At 39.4% G+C, this 21,141-nt stretch overlaps 1 protein-coding gene across 10 annotated transcripts in view; it reads left to right on the top strand.

The window, feature by feature from the left end:
* Positions 1-21,141, top strand: part of PNKP (polynucleotide kinase 3'-phosphatase) — a 285,690-nt gene that overhangs the window by 156,254 nt on the left and 108,295 nt on the right. For all 10 annotated transcript variants that reach the window (XR_011922635.1, XM_072425518.1, XM_072425519.1 and 7 more), the window contains one exon: positions 1,543-1,650. Coding sequence is in view for 9 of the 10 variants with exons in the window: in XM_072425518.1 (XP_072281619.1) it covers positions 1,543-1,650 (108 nt within the window). In the remaining variant the exon portion in view is untranslated. The remainder of the gene's footprint in view (positions 1-1,542; positions 1,651-21,141) is intronic.

Genomic DNA, 21,141 nt, shown 5'->3' with positions numbered 1-21,141 from the left:
GTTTCTTGTGATATCTTGGCTTCAAATTGGTGTCTTCTAATTGTAACCGTACTTGTAAAGGTACCTTTGGACCTTTTTCTGGAACAGTCGTTTTTACTCAGATTGTATTGTAATGCATTATAACCAAGATGTATCATGTTTGCTGGCTTGCTTCCTTAAAGAGGAACTCAGGCATGTGCAGAAGGAGCACCCACGAGCCTCCCGGGATTATCTACATTACGCATCCCAAGAGGCTCTTGGATGCTGCTTCTGCACATGCCCCAGCATCTGTTTGCGCTCCCACTCATTCAAGAATTAGAGGGGGGTGCTGCACTTTAAAAAACAAAAAAAAAAACAAGGTTGTCTACCCTTTTATGTAAAGTGAAACTTCTGAGTTTAGGTATGCTTCAAATAGGGGTCATAATTCACACATGTTTTTTACAGAATGAATGACTCACACGGCTTTTATTTTAAATAGCATAATTTTCCCTTTCTTCACTTTCTGTAAAGGAATAACTAACTTAAGAAATGTTTCTGCATGTTTTGATTTCAAATGTGTACTGTTCCCAATGCATTTGCTTTATTCACTTTTTTAAACAAACTGCTGTTATTCCAAATACATTTGTACATGGCAGCTGCTACAATCAGGATGGCTCAAAACCCTTTAAACCGTCACAAGTAAAGCATGGGGGAAGTTACAGTTTAAGGTTCTTCATAGAGCATACCAACCATTCGATTTCCAGCCCACTACTGTACAATCAGATTGGTTATCCACCAACCCTAAGTGTTTGATATCCAAGCTGAATCTGTTTCATTAACTTTGGAACTGCCCCGAAATACAATGTTTCTAGGAAAGGGTATTTTGATATATGGCTGAGGTTTTAGAGCACATCTGCACTTGTGTCCTTTAATAGGTTAAATTCATGCTTAAGGGCATGGGGGTCAAGTAATGCAGAATGACATTTCCAGATCGGAGGTTTTATGCCCGTTAGCCACAAAGAAAAGGTATTTTATTGCATTGGTTATTATGGTCTTTACTAACCTTGTTGCAGGTCCAGCAGTTATTAAACAAATTATTTTAATTGATCAGCAAACCTAATACGGTCTAGGGAACAATTCATTTTTATCATGAAAATGTTTCAACATAATGCATGGTACTGTAATGAAAAATTTTAGGGCACTCTGGGGGCCCTAGATGTACTTTAGCTTACACTCTAGTTATACATATTTTGAGAGGAATTCTTGCCATGGTAGACTAACCATGGTGGTTATATGTTTATTAAATTGCCATTTGGATTTGGTTGGTTCTCTGAGTTCATACAGAGTGGGGCTTTTTGGCAGGTTGTTATTGTGCTTGTTTGTACATTAATTGGATCCTTACTTATAATATATTGACAGGAAGTTTACATAGAATGTAAGGATGTCGAAAATTGACGATGCTCTTAAACCCAATGAGTTTCACAAAGGGGGCCTCTTTAGGGGAGATGTTTAAAATGACTTTTTATTAGTACCTGTTTCACTTGTTCGTACCTTGCCCTATTGACTGATTGTTTTTTCTATTAGGTGGTTTTTTTCACCAATCAGATGGGGATTAGCCGTGGTAAACTAAAGCCTGAAGTTTTTAAATCAAAAGTTGAAGCCATTTTGGATCATCTGAGTATATCTGTACAGGTCAGTATTAAATACCCAAAAATGATGATAAATGAACTGCACCTTTACCTTGGGAATCTGTCCCATACTTACATTTGTATGATGATAGATTGGTTAAAATGACTTGGGGCACAGAGGATAGGTTCACCCTAGTGCATATCATTTACATTCATCTAGCAGGACTTTCAACTGTTCTCTTGCACTTAATGTTTGCAAAAATAACTTTTCCCTTTAACTGTAAGATACCTTCAATTGTTCAACACTGCTTCAGAGGCTGGACAGGATCATCTCACAATGCAGATTCTGTGAACATCAGAACATATTTGCTGCTTTATGTAGACCAGCTAATATTAGTGCAGCACCTGTTATCACATTGTAATGTCTAAAGTAAGGTGATATTTCATCCTCTGCTTTTGGTTTTTAGGACCATATCAGATATTGACCTATAGAAGTTCTTCCTAATGAAATGATAGGTCTGTGTACTGTGGTAAAGTAAAGGTAAAAAGGTATAAAAAATAGTTAATATGCATCATTTCTTAAAAAAGCTTTTTGTCTCACTTACATACCAAGATATCTTTGTGCTCAAAATCCTATGAAAATAGACTCCTGCACTGTAAAGTGTCACATTCTTGTAGGATTTCAAGCACCAAGCTTTTTGCTTCAAATGCATATGTTCCAAATGCTGACAGGGAACAAGCAATTGAGTGGTAGACTTCTTTAGTCATCCACAGGTGGTAACCCTCCAAGACTTTTAACTATTACTCCAGAATACTGTGTGTAATACAACACAGTGTGTATGCTGTTGCCTTTATGCAAATAAAAAAAAAGGGGGGGGGGTACCTTCCTTAAGTGCCTGTACACTAGTTTAGCATGTGGACCCGAGCAGGTAAGTCATTTGTTCCAACTTTGCTAGATTGTACACTAGCCTTCAAAAGATGTTCCTGTCATTTTGCTAGATTACCATTTTCTGAGTATTTTAATTCATACTTTTTTTTCTGGTTGTGCTATTTGTAACCTTAAATTTGACAGTGCCCATGATAAATCTCTCTGTGATACTGAGAAGGAAAATAATTTTGTTATCACCTCCATCTTGTTTGGAGCAATCGTAACATGCCCCAGGCGGCAGGAAAGCCTATTTAGCTTACTGGGGTTCTTCCCTTGCTACACATTGCTAAGATACATTTGTCTGGTCCGCTGAGTCACAAGAGCCTTCACTTGAACCTCAGCTGTTAGGAGATGTGTACATGTGTGTGTTGTGTACAAGTGTGTTTAACCAGTGTAAATGTTCTTAATGTTTTCTTCTTTACTAACCTGGTTGCTAAGAAAGAGCTTGGGTCAACCCTAACAACTGTGGATGTCTCGGACATGCAGTAATGTGACCTATGGCTGCAGTTTGGTAAACAGTCTTTGGAGCCCAGGATGCAGTAAGCACAGCAGTCACATCTAAGACTAATATCAGCTTTGTAACCTGTTAGACATATATGCCTTTAGATTCATCATCTTAGTTTGTGTCTACTTGGTAATGTGTTGGGGGATATTCTGTACAATAGTATGATCAGAAGGATTGCATCTGCTCTGTTTGTGATCACATTGGTGGTGAGTTGGTGAGGTGCAGGTCCAAGTGTGTCTATTTATTAGAGTGTGTAGAGTGTAACTGTTTGATTAGCATATGGTTTCAGAGAGAGAAATATCGCTGTACAAGCCTTTGGTAGATCCACACACAGACAGGGTTCTGTGTTGTTGGCTCAGGGAGCCAAAAGTTTGGCTTTTCAAAACTGGTAAGCCTGGGATATATCATTGGAGTCTGGGACTCCATTAGAATCAGGGACTCGCAGAAATTACTGATACAGATTTGTGCCTAGTGAGCAAGTCTTTAAAAATTTGTAGAAAAGGCTGTCTCCGGGAGGCAGGTTAGTTACAGCAATATATGAACAACTTAAAGCTTAAAATTACTTAACGAGAAACACTTGAGAAATATCCTAATCTCTGGCTAAGCGTTTGAACAGAAGTGGCTCGTGCTCCTCCTCCCACCAAGATGTAAAAAAGACATTATATCACCCCAGGCTAGATAAAATACAGCACAAGCAGAATAGTTTACAAAACTAAGCTAGATGTTGCAGCGGATAGCATTGAAAAATGAGGAATACGGTGCATGTGTCTTCTACACTGATTTAAACTAGGACATGCACATGTGAAAATTGAGATAGTGGTATATTTGATGTCAAAAGTTTTGTTTAAATCTAGCAAGAATGTTTCTAGTGTAATGACGTGTGAGATCTCAAGCGTTTATGTTGTGTCAATAGTAGTATTGTTGCTGAGATGTTATAATTGACAATACTCCTTTAATATCAGGTGCACATTTTTCTTGTAATGTTTGAAATTTGTTGTGGGTTATTAGTTGCTTGTATTGTTTGTAATAATTGTGGATAATTTGTTGTTTGTATTTTTGTTTGTACTTTCATTGTACTTCATGTACTCCACTTTACGAAGAAAGGATGAGGACAATCTGTAGAATCAGGGAAAGAGTGTTGTAGACAACTTACAGGCTGTGGCTGAAACACAATCCATAGCGAAGCTGGCAGTATACAAATGCACTTTAAGCAGTTAAAAAAAATAGTTGAAGCAGACATCTTAGCGGTACCAAACCGAGGTCAGATACTTCCAACTGCTGCTTGTTTCTCTGTGATTGACTAACACATTGCCTTTGCACTCAGATATTTATTATCTTTTTGACTTGAGAACATGCAAGGATGTTGGATGTGTTTAGCACAAGGAGGAGTAAATTTCTGCTGTAAAATCAATCATTCCTTGAGGTACTGAATGGATGGATTCCAGAAAAATGTAGTACAGCATTATTAGAGTATATAAATGATTTTGTCTATGCCATGTCATTATGTAGGGAAACATGTAGGAAAGAAAATGTAAGTTTGCTGTTTCCTAGCAAAGAGGGAAATTTGACTACTGAAAAAAAAAGATATTCAAAATTAATAATTTCCTTTGAATGTCAAACAGCTACAAACCTTCTGGAGTTTAGTAGGGTACCACTAAAAGTGGATCCCAAATGCCTCTAAACTAATGATGTACTAAATTCAGAGGAACCCTTCCAATACTCAACAGGCCATGTCCAGGCTATGAAGAATTTAACATGATATTGTCAGCTTCCATTCTTGCCCTTCCAGACTGTAGGAAACGATTTCAGCTGTCATGATAATGCTGGCCATGTCACAGGAGTACTGTGTCAAAGGCATGTAAACAGAGAAAAACCATTGGCACATTTCACCTGTCCGCTAAGGTCATGTGATAAAGGGATCAACACATTTCACCTGTCCGCTAAGGTCATGTGATAAAGGGTTGTGTTAGAGCAGTGGCAGCATGTGCATTGTTACTGGAAAAATAAGCAGTCTTGGATCACATACTTACATTATGTGTGAAATATTAAACATGATACAAAAAAGCATTTGTCAGCAGTTAGGTTGGGTAAATATGAAGTTGCTTTACCTTCAGCTACTATTTTGTCAAGGTGTATTAAAACCTGCTTTCATGTGTTGAAAAACACTTCTTTCATGTGTTGAGGGTGCCTCAAGACAAGAGGATGTACATGATTGTTATGAATTTATACACACTGAGACACAGGGATTAGCAAACATATCATCTAACCCTATATCTAGCTAATCCTGATTCTGAAATGTTTATAGATGGCTCCCAATACTATACTGATGGTTGGGATCTGGTACTGGGTATGTAGTGGTAACTCATAGTTCTCCATAGCCCGCGTCCGGTGGGCGGGCCGCCCGGCTGCCCTGCCCACTCCGCCTGACTTTTATCAGCTGCTCTAATCCTCTGTACGGACAACTGAGAGGCTGCTCCGTTCTCAGCTGTCATCCGTTCAGGGGATTCCAGCTGCTGATAAGAACTCGCGGGCAAACAACACAGCTATGATTAGATCGGGACACAGGCTGTCCCTCCTCCATTCTCTAGCTGTGCTGAGTCTCCTGTGAGTCGTCTTTGGAAAAAAAACATTGTGTAACAATGTAACCTCCCAGTGGGCGTGTGTAAGTAACAGCATGTCATTCTGCAGCCTTAAAGCTCTTTATTATTATTAATATTATTAATAATATTAAGAATAATAATAAACAGGATTTTTATAGCGCCAACATATTACACAGCGCTGTACAATAAGTAGGGGTTGCAAATGACTGACGAATAGACAGTGACACCCGAGAAGAGGACCCTGCCTCGAAGAGCTTACAATCTAGGAGGTGGGGGAATTACCACACAATAGGAGGGGAGATATTTGTGTATAAACCTTCATATATCCTAAACTCTGTCATAATGACTTGAAATTTTTAGGGTGCACAGGAAACACGTTTAGTTAATAGTACCTATATTTTCGGCACCCCAGCTTTTACAAATTTCAAGATAGGATCGGAATTGTAAAAATTAGTGAAAATATTCATTGGGGTTGTGGTTTTGAAAAGCAAGTGACTTTAAAGTCCCTGATTGAAAATGCAAATTAGGACCCCCGGGTACACTTAGATAGAAAGGAGCATGGGGATAGGGCCCCTAAATTAATACCTGCCTGTCACAAATCTATAACTGTCATACTATGTTACCCTATCTGTTTCTCTTCTTTGAACCCTAATTTCCCGAGAATAGTGGGGTGTACAAAACCAAAAATGTGGGTGCAGTGGGGGAACACCTTTGGCTAACCCCCCTCCACTAAAAGTTCATTAATATGGCAAACACACTGCTCTGCTACACATTTCTCACTTCTAACACTTAAACCCCAATTCCTCTGGAAAAGGGAGGTGGAGGAAACTGAAATTGTGTTGGGGCATGTCTGTGGATAACACCCCCTAAAATGTCATCACTATGGTATCATTAAAACATAAAAAAACTGCCAATCAAAACAAAATTAGGGTTCAGGTAGGGTACAGTCATGTGTAACAGGGCAGTGCGTTTTGATGGGCAGAGTTTTTTTATGTTGTAATAATGCCATGGAGATGAAAGTTTGGGGGTGTTAGCCACAAGTGTCCCCCACTTGCACCTATAATTTTACCTCCACCTCTGTGTTCTAGAAAAATTACAGTTCAAGGAAGGGGAAGAAGACAGTTTGATGGGCAGAGTTTTTGTTTCATATTTAATGTATAGCGCTGCATAATATGTTGGTGCTATATAAATCCTGTTTGATAATAGTGATGCCATGCTAATGAAATTTTAGCGGAGGTTCTACATGTGTTACCCCATTTGCACCTACATTTTTAGTTTCCTGCACCTTCTCATTCCAGATAAATTGGGGCTCAAAAAACAGAAGCAAAAAAGTGTAGCATAGTATTACAGTACAGTATAGTGGGGGCTAATTGTGGGCTCCTAGGTGCACATTCTTATGAAACCCCAATGTTCAAATTCCACAAGTTTTTAAACTTGTGATCCTCATATCTTTAAAATTATTTTAAAGAAATTTTGGTTATTAGTAGCTATGAGGGTCCCCTGTGTACCCCAATAATTTCAAGTTGTTACAACCAACAATTTAGGAGATCTTAAAGACTGAACACAGTGAGGATTTAGGCTGCAGACAAGTAGCCTTTACACACACACCGCTATCACACTGTGGGAGGATAAATTTCACAGGCAGTTTTTTTTTAGTTTATAGAATATTGTCAGTGATTGGGGGGGGGGGGTATTGGCTGGGGGGGACATTGGCTGTCCTGTCCCCATCTTCTATCACATGCACCATGCTCCTAAAGCATCATCACATTTTACCTTATATATAAAGGGTGATATTCCTTTTTTATAATAGAAAAATGTGTTTTGTTTTTTCTTTGAATTTTTTGAGGGAGGACTCCTCCCCTTCTGTCTTTACTGCTATGTTGGCAAAGACTGAAGGGTAAATCTGCAGCCTCCTGGGGTATTTGTGTCCTATATCCCAGGTGGATGTAGGCTGCTCCTTTTGCGTATGCCCAACATCAGGAATGTATCATCAGGGGCTTTCCTATAATGTAAGAAAAGTGCTCAATCTCACGCATGCCCAGTGAGATCAGCACTTGATGGAAAGGTGAGCATGGGAAAGAAGAGGGAAGCTGAACAAGCGTGGGACTCACTGGGTTCAGTTTGTGGACAGATTAAGTGAAATTTTTTCTTTCACAAAAGTTTTGCGTTATCCAGATATAGCACTAAGAGGAGAAACCACAGCTGCTTAAAACAACTGCTAGGCCAGAAAAAGCCCAGCACTTACTGTCTGTTACCAATCCCAGGTGCCCAGCAGTTGCCAAGTAGTCACTCAGGAGGGGTCAATGGACCAGTTTTTTTACAGCTAATGCGAACGAAGTATAACTTGTTACACCACATTGATCACACTATTACACTACTTCAAGGGATTACACAATTAAATATAGCTTGTTTTATGTGTGCCGCACATTTGAACAAGCCAGTGAAATACTGACTGAATATAGTCTTCTCAGACAAAGCCAAAATTGAACTCTTTGGATGTCATTGCAGTGGGTTGGAAGGAACCCAGGAATTATCTAAACAACTGCTACTTTTGCTGCATGAACACAAGTGAAATCCCTGCTAAAACTAAGCACAAAGTTGTGTATCCCATGCTGGAATCTACAATTAGACCTGTTCCTCATAATGATTTATTGCCTGTTCCTCATAATGATTTATTGCCTGTTCCTGTACAATCACATGATGGACTTGCTTCTGTAGAAGGTGATGAGGAATACAGTGACTGTGCAACTGTTAACAATCAAGAATCATAAAATCCTGATTATGTAGCCAAAGATTCATAACTAGAGATTTTCACACAAGCAGGGCTGAATGATCTAGTTTGTGATCCAAATCTATCCAAAAATAAAGTAGAACTTCTTGCTTCTAGACTTGAGCAGAAGCACTTGCTTGCAAAGGATGCTACTGTAACTCACTACCGAATACACAATTATAACTTGACAAATTTCTTCACTGATAAATGGCTCATTGTGCTTTTGCCATAATATCAATAGGCTCTTTAAAAGTTTGTCGAAGGAGCATCTTCCTAGTGAATGGCTTCTCTTTATTGTTTCCTCACAAAGGAGATTGAAAGCAGTCCCACTGTATAATGACTCCAAACCAAGTCTACCAACTGACGAACCTTTTAGTATAAAGGAGCCCCAGATGAAGTTATTGCTCCAGTACATGGCTGTGGTCACGCCTTCAATGATTGTCGTATCTTTCACTATCTTGATGAATTTAGAAGTCTTCCTACTACCTTAACCCCCAAGTCATGTGGAATGCATTTGTATAAAGATTCAACATTGGACTTCGGTTTTGTCGCCTCATGGAGTAGCAGCTAACAGAGGGGGGCTCCTGCTCACCTGTCTTTTTTTTTTCGCTTTACATCTGAAACATCTTAACGGCACTCCTCTATCCCCACTTCTCCACTGGATGGATACATTTCTAGAAGGTACACTGAATGATCACCCCCCATGCTGAAAAAACAGGAGAAGGGCCGTGCCATGGTATCCAAGTTGGCCGACACTACTCCTACACAGGCACAAAATGCCTCGACCTCCAACACTGACACGCCACAACCTGTCTGGGAACATGCACGGATTGCAGATGTGGTTGCGATACTCCTGAGACCGACAATGCAAGAGGCCATCAATACAGCCATAGGTAAGGGGATATTATCCCTTAGACAAGAGCTAAGAGACCTTTCCCATAGACCTAACAATGCTGCAGATAAACTCATGTCAGCTGAGGACGAAGTTATACAAGCTCAGGGCACTATTACTGCTATGGGCAAGCGTATTGATAGTTTGACGGATGAAGTTAATGAGCTTGAGAATACCAACCGTAGGAACAACCTACGCGTTGTAGGAGTACCAGATAAATATTCTCCGGGTCAGCTTTCTGAGCTTTGCTCTTCTATTAACCCATCACAACTAGTAATACCCAAACCATGCCAGGTGGAGAGAGCTCATTGCCTAGGCCCACAACATAAGGACAGCAACAACCCCAGACCTATAATCTCTTGGGATTATGCAGACAGATTGGCTTTACTACAATCTTACAGAAATCGCTGTGACCTACCACTAGAAGGGTGCAAATCTTCTAATCTTTGCGGATTACTCAGTGGAGGTTTCCCGTAAAAGGAAAATGTTCCAAAAGCTATGCTCTACTTTACACCGTAGACAAATACAGTTCCGCTTAGTATATCTAGCTACTTTACATATTGCTAACTTCCAAGGAGTGAATCAGATGTTCACTAATCATAGGGATGCAGAGGCATTCCTTGTTGATTGGCTTTCTTCCTCCCAACCGACGCAGGAGGCAAAACCTGAGGAGTCGATCACTGAACCAGACACAATGCATATGGCTCCGGAATCGCCCAATTCTGTAACGTCAAACGAATCTTGGAGAAGACCTGAACACACTGGCAAAACACCATGCACGCAGGAAGCCAGGATGAAAAGCAGATAAAAGATGGTATGGGATTCTATTAGGCATTTGTATTGGAACCATTGGTTTGGATGAACTGAATGGTATCTTTCAGAACAACACAAGACTTTTTTGCACATTACTCTCTGTATTCATATATTCGTTAATGGTATGGTGCGTATAAATTCTTGGAATGCTAAGGGACTTAGGTGTCCAAATAAAAGTATGTCAGCCTGAGGCATTTGAAACTCCTCAGGGCAGACATCACACTACTTCAGGAAACGTATTTGCATTTGCAAGATTTTAATAGAATGCATAAATGATGGGTAGGCAGGGTGATAGGCTCTCCAGCAGTAGGCAGGAAAGCAGCAGTTCTCATCTTCATGCATAGAAATTTGAGGTGTGAAGTGGTTTCATCTGTCTGTGATCAGGCAGGTAGGATATTAAAACTCACACTTAAATTTTTGAATATGGAATTGTCACTAATATACATGTACCAAATTCCCCCTCGGGAACTTTTTTTTTCAAGACGTTACTGTTTGGATCACTCAAGATCCTACTACCAATAAAAAAAAACGTAGGGGGAGACTTCAACACTGTTATGCAAGCAAATGAGGATAGACCCTCTGGTCATGGTCCAAGTACTTTCATTGGGGATGTCTTAGCATACCCCCGAACACAGAGACCCCACCTAACCAGGTACTTTATTAGCTGAATTTGCACAGACCACCCACCATAATGATTGTTGGCCTTACCAATTTCTCAATCAAGAAATGATTACTTATTTTGTACTGATTCCCTTTTACTGATTGCCTATTAAACCTTATATACAACTTGCATACAAACCAGAGATCTTGACCATTGCACTTTCTGATTATGCGCCAATAGCCTTGACTCTACGGGATACACTGCCTAGGGATGACTCATGGCTGTGGAGGTTCCCTTCCTACCCGAGCAAGGATTTGGTTTTTCAAGTGAGCATGGGCAACCTACACAGCCACAAATATGCAGCAAACCTGTTCTCTTTTGGGAGGCTGGCAAAGCGTATATGAAATGGCGTAATATTTCTTATATCACCACTCATATAGGAAAAATGCTCGGATGGCATATTTGGAGGCCCTAAATAACCTACGTCAGGCACAAAGAATTTTTATCAAGAGTCCATCCCCGGCCCATGACCAATCCTGGCTGGCTGCCAAGGCAAATTTTGATAATTGGTAAGAAAAACAAAAATTATTCAATAAAGATTTGGAAATAAATCTGGGAAACTGTTAGCTAATTTAATGCATCCCTAATATATTCTGCCACTGTTTACATCCACTGGGGAATTAGCGACCGCATACATACAATTTTAGAAAAGTTCTATATCACTTTATATACCAAACGCTGGTTTCAATTATAGGTACCCATTGACATTGCAAAAGCATTTGATAATGTAGATATCCCTTGGTTATTCCAAACTCTGGGAAGAATCAGTATTTGCAGACCATAATATAATCTGTTGGCAGCAATGTACTCCCTCACACAAGAATAAATAGTTACATAGTAGGTTAGGTTGAAATAAAACATAATAAGTCCATCAAATTCAACCACTAGGGAAATAATTATACTCCAGATATAAAACCCTATAAGACATAGTTGGTCCAGAGGAAGGCAGAAAAAAAACCCCTGGTACAATTTGCTTCAACAGGGGAAAAAAAATGCTTCCTGATTCCTCTAGACAATCGGCTGATCCTTGGATCAACAGTCACTGTTTTTTTTTATTTTGAAGCCTTAATACCCAGTTAAATTCTGTGCTTCTAGAAAAACATCCAGCTTTTTCTTAAAGCAATCTATAGTAGTTGCTGAAATACTTCCTGAGGGAAACGATTCCACATTTTCACATACTTTACAGTGAAGAATACCTTCCTTATCCGGAGCTTTAAACATTTTTTTCCTCCAGACGCAAAGAATGCCCTCTTGTTCTTTGTAATAATCTTACAGTGAATAATGGGGAAGAGAGTTCTCTATATAGACCGTTTATACATTTTTACAGGGTGATCATATCCCCCCTTAAACGTCTCTCTCAAGGGGGAAAAGATTCTGTTCAGCTAATCTCTCCTCTTAGCCGAGCTCCTTTGTTCCTTTTATTATGCATGCATGTTGTTAGCTCCGAAGTGCATAACTTTACATTTATCTATATTAAATGTCATTTGCCACTTGGCTTCCCAATCAAACAGTACATCCAGGTTTGCTTGTAGATTATAGACATCCTGTATGGACTTTATGACATTTCATAGTGTGATGTCATCTGAAAGCACAGAAATTGTATTTTTAATCCTAAACCTTATATCATTTATAAAGATGTTAAATAGTAAAGTTCTCAACACTGAACCCTGGGATACACCACTAATAACCTTAGACCATTCAGAGCATGGATCATTAATTACAACTCTGGATGCGGTCTTTAAGGCAGTTCTCTATTCATTTACAGATTGACTTTTCTAAGCCTATTGACCGTAACTTGCATATTAACCATCTGTGAGGTACAGCGTTAAATGTTTTAGCAAAGTCCAAGTACACTTTATCAACTGCTACTCCACTGTCTACCTGTTTACTTACTTCCTTATTTAAAGAGAGTAAATTTGTTTGACAACTTTGGTCTTTGTTGAAGCCATGCTGACTATCACTTATATTATTTTCTAGCAGAAACTCCTCTATGCGGTTATAAAAACTCTCTAGGACCTTTCCAACTTCGAATGTTAAACAAACCCGTCTGTAGTTACCTGATAATGACTTTGCTTCCTTATTGAAGATAGGAACCGCATTGGCCTTACGCCAATCCATCAGTACCTTGCCTGTGACTAAAAAGTCTCTAAAAATTAAAAATAATTGGCTTTGAAATGACCAAACTCTGCTCTTTGAGGACATGTGGATGTAATCTATCAGGTCCTGGTGCTTTGTCAGCCTTAATTTATCCCAGCTGTTTCTTAGTCATATCAATTCTGAGCCATTGTGACTCATTTAAGGCAGTGACATTGCTATTATGAATTTGGACTTGCTCTTCCATTTCCTTTGTGTACACATAGCTAAAAAAAAGTGTTTAGTAAATCTGCCTTTTCTTTATCCCAATCCACCAACCTAGCGACACCCTTTAAAGGACCTACATGCTCAGACCTGACCTTTTTGCTATTAATATATTTAAAAAAAAATTTGGGGGTTTGCCTTACTTTTCTTTGCAATCTGTCTTTCATTTTGAGGTTTTGCACATATTATCTTCTTTTTACGTCTTGCTATATTCTTTATAGTTTTCAAATGATGAAGGTGATCTTTTATTTTTATATTTTGGAATTCCCTTTTCTTGTTCCTTATGACTTTAACATCAGCTGTGAGCAACATAGGTTTTAATTTTAGCTTCTTAAACGTATTACCCATTGGAATATATTTTTTAGTGTGCTTTTGTAGAACAGACTCAAAACATTCCCATTTCTGTTCAGTGTTCTTTGAGGACAATATTGTCTCCCAGTCCAAGTCACAGAGAGTCTTCTTGACAACAGCTTACAATAAATGAAATCAAATTATGGTCACTGCTACCCAGATTTTCTTTTATATGCACATTTGTTATATGCTCTGCATTGTTAGAAAGAACTGGGTCCGGCAGAGTATAATTTCTAGTTTGGGCTTCTATAAACTGTACCATAAAATTATCCTATTATCATAAATTTCCTCTCTTTTGCCTTTCCTGTAATGCCATTACTCCAGTCAATGTCAGGGTCGTTGAAATCTCCCATGATTAAAACACATCCACTTTTTGCTGCTTTTTCTATCTGTGCTCGTAGTTGATTTTCTATTCTTCCTCAGAACTGGGGGGCCTATAGCAGACTCCAATATTTAATTGTGTGTTATTCAACTCCACCCATAATGGCTCAACCTCATTGCTTGTTCTATCCGCAATTTCTTCTTTCACATTCATATTTGAACACTTCTCACATACAGACACCACCACTCTTTCTTTTGACTCTGTCTTTATGAAAGAGAGTATACCCAGGAATATTGACAGCCCAGTCATGCGAAGAACAAAGCCAGGATTCAGCAATGCCAACTAAGTCATAATGCTCTTCACTCAATAAGGCTTCCAACTCCCCTATCTTGTTTGCTAGACGTCTGGCATTGGTGAACAGACTATTAAAACAATTGCTGCATTACCAGCATTGTTTGCCAAATCCTTTCGTTTTTCAGTACTAGTACTGCACAAATCAATGTTTGTAACATGGGAAGCTCCTTACTATTATCCATAACCCCCCCCCCCCCCCAACTATCCCCAATCCACACTCCTCCACTAGTGTGTGACCCCTGACTAACCTTTCTGCCACATTATTTAACTGTCCCACCCCCCTCTGTCCTAGTTTTAATATTCCTCCACCAATCCCTAAATTTTTCCCCTAGCACAGCAGAACCCCTTTTATTTAGGTGCAAACCATCTCTGGCATACAGGTTATACCGCAATGAAAAGTCAACCCAGTGCTCTATGAACCCAAACCCTTCCCTTTTGCACCAGGACTTAAGCCATGCGTTTAGCTTTCTAAGCTCACTCTGCCTTTCCTGTGTTGCTCATGGCCTTAGGAGCCTTGGAGGTCCTATTCTTCAACTTGAAACCTAGTTCCCTAAACTGTTTTTCATTTAGGTGCAAACCATCTCTGCACCTGAAAAAACCTTTCCCTTTTGCACCAGATTTGAGCCAATGCGTTTAGTTGTCTAAGCTCCCTCTCCTTTTCTTGTGTTGCGCAATGCACAGGCAATATTCCAGAGAAATAAGCCTTGGAGGTTCTTTTCTTCAATTTGAAACCTAGTTCCCTAAACTGATTTTTAAGGATCCTCCATCTTCCATCTATATTGGCATTGGTTTCAACATGTATCAAGACAGCTGGGTCCTGTCCAGCCCCTCCCATTAATTTGTCCACTCGGTCCACCACATGCCGAACCCTTGCACCAGGGAGACGGCAAACCATTCGGTTGAAGGTATCCGGGCTATTCTATCTGTCCTCCTGATAATAGAATCCCCTATGACCAATAACCAATTGTCTTTGCCTTCCTGCGTTTTCCTCCCCACCTATACTAGATGTGCTGCTCCCCCGGCTGTTAGCGGTAGCAGTTACATCTAGAGTTGCCACCACTGGGTCTGCCACCTGCACATCTTCACATAATATTGCAAAACATGTTGGGGTGCTCAAACACAGGGCTGGCTTTCTTTTTCTTGAAGCCCCTACAATTCCCTTTAGCTATATCAACCCTAGCTACAGTAACCCAACTCTCTAAATGTTCATCCTGATTAATCTCTCTGCCATCCACATCTAAGCCATTAACTGCCTACTCAGTGAGCAGGAGACCCCTCTCAAAGTGATCCAGTGATTTCAGAGTTGCAATGCGCTTCTCTAGCTCCCCAATGCGAGATACCAGAAAGGCGACTTGCTTACATCTGTAACAGCGGTATTCACCTAGGAGCTGTTGCTCCATTTGTTCATACATATGGCAGACTGTGCACTGAACTAAACCTTCCACCTTGCTACTACTTATTTTCCCAGTTACAATGTTAGTTTCTTTACAAGGAGTTATAGAAGTTTACTTACAGTTTTTGGTTACTTTAAGGATTTAACTCCTTTTGTTTTCAAACTCCTGTTTTTTCCAACTGCACTTGAAAAAAAAAAATCACTTGTTTCACCAGGCTAGGCCTTTAGAGATACGAGCTTTGGAGCTCTTCCCTACTGATGAAGCCACTATTTCTTCTTCAACGCTTAAGGAGTTGCTCCTCTCCCTTCAGCACTCTTTGCACCAGGACATAGTGACCATGATGGATAAAGTTCAATCTACGATCTCAAGTCACGCTTCAAGATTACATCATATAGAAAGCAGAAATGGACGAATTTTCCCAAGCTTATAATTTGGTGAATGCTCACCATGATAAATTCAATGATATCAATGCGCTATAAACCAAAGTGGCTGATTTGGAGGACCGTTCACGTAGAAATAGCATAAAGTTTAGAGGTGTACCTGAATCTATATCACAATCCTCCTTACCTGCATTTTTATGCTCTATGTGTCAAGCATTACTACCAACTGCATCTGAAATGGATCTACTTATCGATCGCGCTCACAGGATCCCTAAGCCATCCTTTTTGCCTAAAGAAACACCTAGAGATGTGTTGGCTCGAATCCATTTCTTTCACATGAAGGAGAAATTGATGGTAGCAGCAAGGAAGGTTACATTACTGGAAGAACCTTTTCAAAACATACAGCTGTTTGCGGATTTATCCTTTCTTACCATACAGAATCGCAAAAAACTGTTACCTGTCACTAAGCTCCTGAGAGAACGCAATGTCCTTTATAAGTGGGGTTATCACACTAAAGTGCTAGTCCTGCCTAATAGAAAAATGCATGCAATTGCATCTGTGGAAGAGGGTATGCAACTTCCGCAAGCAAAACCATCCTCCTCCTTCAACTGATGAGATTATGGATGGTTCTCCGAGATCGCCTAAAAAGTTGGATACTAATTGGAAATGGGGTACTTGATCTCGCACACCTTTGATTGTACCACTTGGCATGGTACCACCACCGTTTTATATTCTCTGTATCATCTTGAGAATTGTTGTTTAGTTCGTGATGCCCAAGTGCCTGGAACATATTCCAGTGCTTTTCCTTTATTTTTTTATGTTTTTTTTTTTTTCTTGTTTCTTCCTTTTTTCGTTTTTTTTTTTCCACAAGTTTCCATACCTTTCGACTACCTGAATTCTCCAACAGTATGATGCTCCAGCTTACCTCTCATCCTTTGTATCTTGGCATACGTTGTGAAGGATGGATGGCTGTGTTCATCTTGGTTTACAGGCCGGGTTGCCATGCTGCCGTTTTTCTAATCCAGAAACATGGGTATACGCATACTGTCATTGAATATCTGAGGTTTAAACAGCCCTTTCAAGCGCTCATTGGTGCAACGTCAAGCATTGGGTGGGGAGATTTAATTTCTCCCAAGAAACTCATTTCCCTTCTCTGAAAACACCGAAATGGACTTTTAAGCCCTTTACGCATCAGTATTCTGTTGCTGTACCAAGGAAATCTTGTGGTGTTATGATAGCGATTAAGGACTATCTTCGATTTTAGTACAAAGACCATATATCTTTTCAAGATGGTCGTTATGTAATTTTGATTTGCAAATTGGACTCCCAACTTTACCCACTAGTATACCTGTATACACTAAATCAAAAACAACATGCTTTTTTACTTAAACTTTTCAAGCATATCAGGCGAATACAACAAGGCTCTCTACTTATTGGTGGGGACTTTATTAGTATACCGGATTTTCTGTTAGATACTACAGCCTTGGCAAAACGTACACCTAGAGATCTGAAAACATTTTTGATTGACCAAAAACTTTGACGTCTGGAGATGTCAACATGGTTCCGAGCGGGACTTTACCTATTTCTCATCATCACACCTCACCTACTCAAGTATTGATTTTTTTCTTACAGGTTTTCACCTTCTACCGAATATATCCTTTTCTAAGATTGGTACGATAACATGGTGTGATCATGCGCCGAATATTATTGATATAGATAACCAATGTAAACCCTCTGGGAGAATTTGGCAGCCTAACACCTTTCTCCTTAAAACCCAAAAATTGCAGGAACAGATTGTTCAGGCATTAGAATTATATTTTTCTGTGAATAACACTGAAGATGTTAGTCCATTTAGCTTATGAAATGCCCATAAAGCTTATATGCGAGGAGTCTTTATTAAATCAGGAGCCTTTGAAAAAAAGCAAAGGATGCGACAACTTAATGAAGTACTCCAGTCTATTCGGGAAAATGAGGAAAAAATAAGAGGACCCCCTCCTCCCAAGTCATGGAACAACTACAGAAGGATATACTGCTTTTGCGGTCTCTTCTTCTGTATAAGTATGATTTGCAGGTTAAAAAATTGAAAGCTCAACACTATGTTTTGGGTAATAGAGCGGGTGCTGTTTTAGCACAGAAATTGAAATCTCAACGCATAAGATCACACATGTCATATTGTAGATCCTACGAATGGTAAAAGTTGCTATAGCCCCTATGATATTGCAAAGGCAACTACTATCACACTTTATACAATTTACAAATGGATGGTGATACGCCACAACCTACACCTCAACTGATATCTGCTTTATTAGATTCTGTTTCATTACCAGTGTTATCAGGTGACCAATTAGAATCTATCTTAGCTCCTTTTTCAGTATCCGAAATTATTAATCTTATTCGGTCTCTCCCTAACCACAAATCGCCAGGTATAGATGGATATTCCAACTAAGACTATAAAGAGTTCAAACATTGTATTTCTCCTTTTTTGATGACTCTGTTCGATGCAGCTGTTTCAGCTGGTACGTTCCCTAGTGAAATGTTACAGGCATTGATTGCTACTCTGCCGAAACAGGGTAAAGATCCTACCCAAACCAATCAATATAGACCCATTTTATTATTGAACACAGACATCAAAATTTACGCCAAACTAATTGTGCTTAGACTTGGCAAAATTTTGTTTTCTCTAATTAATTCTGATCAGGTGTGATTTGTGAAGACCAGACAGGCGCTGGACGGCACAAGACACCTACCGTATTTTTTGCAGTATAAGACGCACTTTTTCTTCCCCAAAACTGGGGGGGGGGAGTTAGTGCGTCCTATACGACAAAGGTGTGATAAAATAACTAAAATAATATACTCACCCGATCCCCGATCCTGGGTGTGTCTCTGGCAGCAGCAGCGTCTGTCTCCTCTTCACTCTGGCAGCAGCACGTGTCTTCTCCTGTCTGTAAAGCAGAGCGAAAGAAGCCGGCACAGCGCCACCTGCTGTTCCCTGTCCTAACTGCCGTACAGTGGAAAAAAAGCCAGAAGGGGAATAATCTTTCAGAATCTTTTTTTCTAGATTTTCCTCCTTTAAAATTGGGTGCGTCTTATATTCCGGAGCGTCTTATAGGGCGAAAAATACGGTAATTAATATCAAATATGTGGAACTCCAGAAACGACCTTCTCTGCTGTTCTCTTTGGACGTTTGATAGAGCGTTTGATAGAGTTTACGGTGGTTACCTAGCTGCAGTACTGGAGAAATTTGGAGTTGTCGGTTGGATAAGCAAGGCCATAATGGCTTTATATACATCTCCAAGTGCCAGGGTTTTTACAACAGGGGCTTTATCCTCATACTTCTTAATCACAAACGGAACTTGTCAGGGGTGCCCTCTATAACTCAAAATTTCCCTTTTTTTGGGGATCTTCTGCAATTCCATTCCTGGGAGATCAACATCACCTCTCTATGATCTTAACTATAGGCTATTTTTGCCATCTCTTCAAGCAGAATTGAGTAAACTGAATAAGGGAGAACTCACTGTATCAGGCAGAATCGCTGCATTCAAAATCCTAGTATTTCCCAAGCTCTCATAAAAGTTCAGGACCGTTTCTATTCCTATTCCCACAAAATTGTTCATCGCAGTGCAAAAGTTTATCTCGGCATAAATTTGGTGTAACAAAAAACCAAGATGTCGCATGTCACTTATGTGCAAACATAAAAAACAAGGGGGCATGAGTCTGCCAGATGTCGGCCATTATTACCATGCGGCTGTACTTTCCCAACTCGTGTACTGGTGGCAAGGGTCAGGCGACAAAAGGTAGGTGGAGATAGAATTCAAAGCTTTTAATAACGTCCGCCTCCAACATGTGCTTATTGCTAGGAAATTGGGTTTACCTGTACCCAACATGCCTTTTCCTACTATGCAAAGTTCGGTACAAGTTTGGCATGTTACCAAAATACAAGCTCCACAAACAAATACTAATATCCAAATTACCCCGGAACTCTTAAATACTTATAAATAATTTTAGAATTATTTATGCCCCATTTACAACTATCTAAATGGCTGGATGGAGGGGTAAGAAAGATAAAAGATTTGTATTTTTTTTTAACTCTATCAAATCCTTTCAATCATTACAAAAGATATACGATATTCCTACAACCGAATATTTTACTTATCGTAGAATTCGACATTGTTTGAAGCTCTACTCGATGTTTTCTAGACTTTCTATAGACCGTTCTATATATTCATATTTGGATAAGTCATGTTTTGGGAAGAAAGGGATCACAGTGTTTTATAGGTATTTAAACCAAAGTACTGTGTTTTGTAAAACGCATTTTAGCAAAAGTGGGAACAAGGGTTGGAAACCCAAAAATCACCATCACAATGGTCCGCTGCTTTGGTAATGACTCACAACTCTACTAAATGTGCGGATCAATTGGACCTTTCCCAACGAGTCGTTAATCAATGGTATCTTCACAGCCTAAATTGTCCTATATATCTGCCCAACACTCCAATGAATGCGGGACCGTAGGTACACTACACCATTTATTTTGGTACTGTAAACTTATTCGACCTTTTTGGAATAAAGTTTTTGGACCAATGTCCGATATTGCGCGTGCGCCCCTTTTGCTTTATCCAGCGATGGCACTATTACATGTTCATCTGGAAACTTTTCCCATAGATGTAAAGACTGTTTTAGTACATATTCTCCTGAGTGCCAAATTTGCATTCACGAGAAAATGGAAAAGCTTACATATTCCTGAAATAACAGAAGTGATTCATGATTTAAATATACAATGTTTGATAGAAAAAAACGTATGTGCTTATCCATAACCAATACAATTATTTTGTTAAAAGATGGAGGGTATAACTGAAGGGATACTTACTGTTGTTTGTTTTTCTTTTTTGTTTATCTGTGTATTTTTTTTTTTTGTTTCTGTTTTAATGTCCTTTATTTGTTAGACTCCACGGTTGTGTTTTTTCCCTTTTTTTTTAGTTTATATAAAGAAAAATGTGAAACTGGATCAACCTGCTAACTGCTGTAAGATGCTATGGACAGCCAAGCAGTGAGCAAAGCAAATTAGTACCCCAGGATTTTTATAGAGTTCAAAACCATTAGGGCGGGGCACCAGACAAGGTTGTCCCCATCTCCCCCTCCTGTTCAACATAGCTATTGAATATTTGCTAAGATGCATAGACACTGAAGATTTTCTACAAGGTATTAAGATTCATTTTTTGCAGACAACATT

This window comes from Pyxicephalus adspersus, chromosome 11, assembly GCF_032062135.1.
Source record: "Pyxicephalus adspersus chromosome 11, UCB_Pads_2.0, whole genome shotgun sequence".
Taxonomy (NCBI): domain Eukaryota; kingdom Metazoa; phylum Chordata; class Amphibia; order Anura; family Pyxicephalidae; genus Pyxicephalus; species Pyxicephalus adspersus.
The sequence above is the reverse complement of the archived record's forward strand: the minus strand, read 5'-3'. Positions and strand labels throughout refer to the sequence as shown.